Raw genomic sequence first — 6,000 nt, forward strand, 5'->3', positions numbered from 1 at the left:
CATTCAATAACTTTGGGGTAAAATCATAAAAAAAAAGCTCAGCAACTTCAGTCCTTAAAAAAGCTCAACAGCCCTTTAGTTGGCCCTCACGGCCCTTCACTTCATCAAATCTGGCCCTCTTTGAAAAAAGTTTGGACACCACTGCTCTAATGAGTCCATTAAAAAGGACAACTGCTCAGAAACACAGAAAATATAGCAGGGCTTATTTCTGACTAAGCACAAATAGGATGGCACTGGGGCCCTCAAACTCAGTAGGACTTAATTAAGTAAGGGGTCAATAACCCCCTGTGGCCCTGGAGAACTGTGCCTCTGCATCTGAAAAAACTTCACTGGTCTCAGCCCAGAATTCGGCCGGAGACAAAAGGAAAAGAGCTGTAAATTAGAATGCTTCATCCTGACTCACTTTCCCAGCCACACTGTTGGGTTTTTGGTCAGGCTGCAATACCACTTCATACACACATCTCTATTGTCTTCGACATCGGTTTTGAATATTGCAAATGATGCTATTAGTTATCATCATCTGACTTGTAAACCACTCCAAGGCAAAGGAAAAGCCACACTAATCTCCTTATGGCCTTTATCCAGAACACTCCCAGCACTCCTCTGTGCATTGCAAAGAGAAATCTGCAGTGGTGAGAAAGGTGTCTTGACTGCCCTGATTGATTTTGGACTGAGCGTCTGTTTTGTATTGTCCGAGGTTCAATTCTCAGCATCAACGGACAGGACTCATGCAAACATAGAACTGTATGCAGGAAGACTCAGAAAGGTTATTGCCTGAAACTCAGGAGAGCTGTCAGTGTGGTCAGTGCTGTATTAGACGGAACAGTGATCTAACTCGGTAAAAGATAGATTCACATGTTTATATATTTCCATGGGAAAACTCCAAATACACTTCCAATGAACTCAAAGTTTCACAACCACTGATAACAAGAGTGAGAGAGCTGATTGTGTGTAGCTTGAAAAATCTGGTGGAAGGAATTCCAGGAATGTAGGGCTTGGAATCTTCATTGGATATATGAAGTCTTATATCTTCCCGTCTTATATGCAGTAAAACTGGTATACCTTCTCTGTAACTCTTACTTCCTTTTGCAAAATTATTTTGAGGCATGTATTTTTAGGACCCGCTTTATTTTTACGGCTGCAGGTTGTTTTAATTGGTTTTTAATATTGTGTTTTAATTCTATGACCCAACCTAGGATCTTAGGGTGAAGATCGGCCAATAAATAAATAGAAGGCTCCCAGTTCTGGCCTTCAAAAACATCAAGCCATTTCCTAATTACTGGTGCTCTGTTGCCACCATAAAAACACCATTATCTCTTGATAGCTTGGCCAAATATGAGACGTGCTTGGAACAGCAAAACTTTATTACTCAAGTAAAAGCTGAATACAGCAGCTTCTTTTGTGATTTGTTTCTAATACCTGTGTTGGGATACTTTGTATTTTAACATATAATTAAAACCCTATTCCTAACGCAAACCCTAATGCTAATCCTATCCCCTAATCCTCAGGACCCCCTAAAACCCAGCTCACTCTTTCCCCACAACCTGTTCAGCTGTCACACTCCACCCTTAGTCAATCAGCACACAACACTCCTCTTACAAATATCTTACAAATATCTCCCATGAAGCATTTTACTGTGTATCTCTTGTCCCATCTTGTCCTTTGCCTCGGGTAGCAAAATGTCTTGAGCCGGCCCTTACTGCAACTCTCCCTCTCCTTTCTCAGTTAGCCTCTCTTGTCTACAGTTGCAGTCTCTAAACCTGTTCAGGCATCATGTTCACCTATGCAGGCAACATACAGGTGATCGGGACAAGCCAAACTTTGCCCTCCAACCTGTGCAGAGTGGTGGGTGTAGTGGCATGGCTGTTAGAAGAAGAAGAAGAAGAAGAGTTTGGATTTGATATCCAGCCTTTCACTCCCCTTCAAGAGTCTCAAAGCATTCTCCTTTCCCTTCCTCCCCCACAACAAACATTCTGTGAGGTGAGTGGGGCTGAGAGACTTCAGAGAAGTGTGACTAGCCCAAGGTCACCCAGCAGCTGCATGTGGAGGAGCGGAGACGCAAACCCGGTTCCCCAGATTACGAGACTACCGCTCTTAACCACTACACCACACTGACCTTAGAGGGCTCATCCCCACTTGCATAGAGGCACTACATGCAAGTAACATGCTTGAATAGAGCTCTCCCCAATCATTCAAGGAGTCTACTGCCAAAGCCAAATTTAGGGGGCTCCAGCTATCTCTGCTCCTCTCTTCTGGAGTCTGCCCTGCAAGTGGTGCTTACAAAAAGTTAACTTTTTCACCAATCTGTGTTCCAACAGGTCATGGATCTACCTGATAATTTTACGGACTACTACGACGACGCAAGCCGCTACTACAATGACGACTACTATGTCATCACTGACGAAAGCCACCGGACGAAGGAATCAGCCCAAGACTTTACATTCATCACTCGAATCCTTGCTCTCCTAATCTTCACGGTCACTTGCATCCTGGGCCTCCTGGGCAACGGCTTGGTCATTTCCGTCATCACGCTCAAGATGAAGAAGTCGGTCAATGCCATCTGGTTCCTGAATTTGGCGGTGGCTGACTTCCTCTTCAATGTCTTCCTGCCCTTGAACATTGCCTACACCGCCATGGGCTACCACTGGGTCTTTGGCAAAGGAATGTGTAAGGTCAACACCTTCCTTCTCATTCTCAATATGTACACCAGTGTGTTCTTGTTGACCATGATCAGCATCGATCGCTGCATCTCGGTGGCTTTTCCAGTCTGGTCTCAAAACCACCGGAATCCTAAGATTGCTTGGTTGCTGTGTGCCCTCATCTGGGTTCTTGGCTTTCTGTTGAGTTCTCCTGCCCTTGTTTTTCGGGACACAGCAGCATTTCAAGATCGTGTCATTTGTTTTAACAACTACTCTTTGTCCAGCCTTCCAGCTCACCACCATCTAGATGAAAAGAGGCATAAGACAGTCACCATTCTGCGATTCCTGGCTGGTTTCATAGTACCAATGACTGTCATCACAGTGTGTTACATTATCATTATTGCCCGCCTGAAAAGAAACCGCCTCGCCAAGTCCAAAAAGCCCTTGAGAATCATCATTGCCATTATAATGACTTTCTTCTTCTGTTGGTGCCCATACCATGTGCTCAACCTCATGGAAACCCAGCACCACTTTCTCAGCAAAGCCGTCCTTGAGAATGGAATACCAATTGTCACGGCCATTGCTGTTTCCAACAGTTGCATGAACCCTGTTCTTTATGTCTTCATGGGCCAAGATTTCAAAAAGTTTAAGGTGACTGTCCTGTCCAGGCTGGCCAATGCGCTGAGTGAAGACACTGTCCATTCAACTATTGCCCGCAGGAGCTTCACAAAACCCTCTTCAATGACTGAAAAGGAGACAATTCTAGTTTGAGCTGTAGAATATACGCATCTGTTGGTCTGCTCACAGAGGCAAGGAGGAGGTTGGATATTGCAGAGTGGGTTTTCCGGCTACAATCTGATATTCCAAGGGCTTCTAAATTTTCAATGGTTCCAAAAAAGGAGTTATACATCATATCAATGCAATCCTGTCATTCATCCTCATGGGATAAATCGCAAAGGCCATCCCATAAACATTTGCCCATAGTCACCCGTGCAAGCTTCAAGGCCAAGTCTTCAAAATTCAACTTTCCTGCATCAATCTATTCCTTCAGTAATGAAGGAATAAACTCTGTTGTTCATGCTCCCTTGATCCAAACATTTGAAAGTGTAGGACAGATTTTTAAAAGGCTAGAGCAGACAGAACACTGTAGGCTTAGTTTTTAAAATAGCAATAATCTTATTGCAACTATGCATGTTGAAGACGGCACAGAAGCAAGCAGACAGTGCTGCTTCCAAAACAGTATTCATATCCTCAAATTCGTTTATTATTTCATTTATTTAGACCACTTGTACCTTGGCTCTTCAGCCAAAAAGGCTTGCAGAGTGTCTTATAGGCAATCAGTCAAAACAAGCCAATCCCTCTGGGCACACTCCGTTGTCATGCGGCTGTGCTGCATCCTAAGGATTCCTCACCCCTCTCCCGAATTCATTTTAACCTTCTGCCAGGGGGCCCAATTTTCCGCATGAGGCCATTTCCCCAGACCCGCCAGGCCAAACCACAGGCAGCTGACAGTCAGCTGGTTCCACTGGCCAATATCTCCTGATGGGTGGGGTGGGGGTAGAGTTCAGTCCTGCTGGGTCGATGTACCACGCAGAATGCAGTGGCTAAGCAGACACTCCCCCCCTGCCCCGCCATGAGTCCGTGGATGGGACCGCCCACCTATAAATCACCTGACATCAAAGCTGACCCATGGGCTGGGCTTAGATAAGGGTCGGGGCCCTCCAGGCCAAAATAGTCTCCTACTTCTGGTGCATGAAAATGGCTGAGAAAATGAAACTCTGGTGCCAAAGGAAAGACCATCTTTTGGGGGAGTGTCCACAAGGGTGCATTTCTCTTGCCTCCAGGCCAAAGGTCCAAAACCTGCTTCAAACACACACAGACAAAGATTCAGGCAGAATCTTCTGCCCTGTACCCAGTGTTGTAAACAAAATTGCCCTTTCCCCTTATGGGGTATCCAAGAGCCCATATAGAGTCCTTATATGGGTCCCCTACTGGTAGGAGAAAATAACAGAGGCCAACCAGAGAATATTGAGAAGCAAAGAAGCTAGTAAGCCTGATCTTTATTGAACTGTTGCAACAGGGTCCACGCTCACCACACGCAGGAGGGAGGAGGAACCCAGAACAATGGCACACAAGCCCTTATATAGACTTTTGAAATTGCCACCCTGTAGATCAAGACCACCCCCAGAAACACCATACATACATCACAGAAGGGGTGTAACCTAAGACCACCCCCCCATACATCATACCTACATCACAGAAAAGGCGGTCTAAAACAGAAATTTGAATGTTGTTTTTCCTGTTTGCCAGGTTATCTGATTGCCTTTCCTGATAGCCTGTCACCCATTAAAATGCTGATTACTCAATTCCTGAGACAATGGGAAGGTTCCCTGACCCTCCTCCCTCCTTGCAGGGAAAACATTTGGTCAGTTTGGGAATCAAAATGGTTTCAGGTCGGTTTTCCTGTTCTGATCTATGTACGTGCTTGGTTGGTACACTTATGAACATTACCATATATCTAAGACCTCAAAATTCCTATCACGCCAGAGAATGTTTCATTTTGCTCCTTTGAGATGTCAAAGGGAGAGTCGTGGTTTTTTAATGATGGGCAAGAGGGTTTGATGGTTAGAGCAGGGGCGGCTGAATCTGGGGTCTCCAGGTGGGAGTTCTAGCGCAGCAGCATTTGGGGAGGGGGCACAGGTCTTCACCACTGTGCCAGGAGAACTGTTATAGACCAATAAAACGGGTTTTGTAGACATGTGGAGCAACACAGCTCCATCCTCTAAACACTAGAGCTGCGCACTGCCTACTTGTTTTCAAAGTTTTCTGACAAAGCATGAGGGCTAGCTACTTGAGTTTCAAAAAAGGAAGGCAGGATTCCCAGGCCCCAGCTGATTCTACCACACGGACAACTGGTTCTCGGTGGTTTGAATCTCCCACACGAATAGATCTACATGAGATGACCGCCCCTGATTTCTCTAATACATATTCAGGTGTTGTAAACAAAAATTGCTCTTTTCCTTTATGGGGTATCCAAGAGCCCATATAGAGTCCTTAAGTGGGTTCCCTATTGGTAGGAGAGAATAACAGAGGCCAACCAGAGAATATTGAGAAGCAAAGCAGCTAGTAAGCTTGATCTTTATTGATCTGTTGCAACAGGGTGCTCCCCTCAACCGCAGGAGAGAGGAGGGACCCAGAAAAATGGTGCGCAAGGCCTTATAAAGACTTTTGAAATTGCCACCCTGTAGATCAAGACTACCCCCAGAAACATCATACATACATCACAGAAGGGGTGTAACCTAAGACCACCCCTCAGATACATCATACCTACATCACAGAAAAGGCGGTCTTAAAACAGAAA

The 6,000-nt window shown here is 45.3% G+C and overlaps 1 protein-coding gene across 3 annotated transcripts in view; it reads left to right on the top strand.

Moving 5' to 3' along the window:
- CMKLR1 (chemerin chemokine-like receptor 1) overlaps positions 1 to 3,612 on the top strand; it is a 33,800-nt gene extending 30,188 nt beyond the window's left edge. For all 3 annotated transcript variants that reach the window (XM_079987185.1, XM_079987183.1, XM_079987184.1), the window contains one exon: positions 2,319 to 3,612. In XM_079987185.1, the coding sequence (XP_079843311.1) occupies positions 2,322 to 3,410 (1,089 nt within the window). In that variant the 5' untranslated portion in view covers positions 2,319 to 2,321 and the 3' untranslated portion in view covers positions 3,411 to 3,612. The remainder of the gene's footprint in view (positions 1 to 2,318) is intronic.
- The last annotated feature ends 2,388 nt before the right edge of the window (positions 3,613 to 6,000 follow it).

Source organism: Podarcis cretensis, assembly GCF_951804945.1.
Source record: "Podarcis cretensis genome assembly, chromosome: 8".
Taxonomy (NCBI): domain Eukaryota; kingdom Metazoa; phylum Chordata; class Lepidosauria; order Squamata; family Lacertidae; genus Podarcis; species Podarcis cretensis.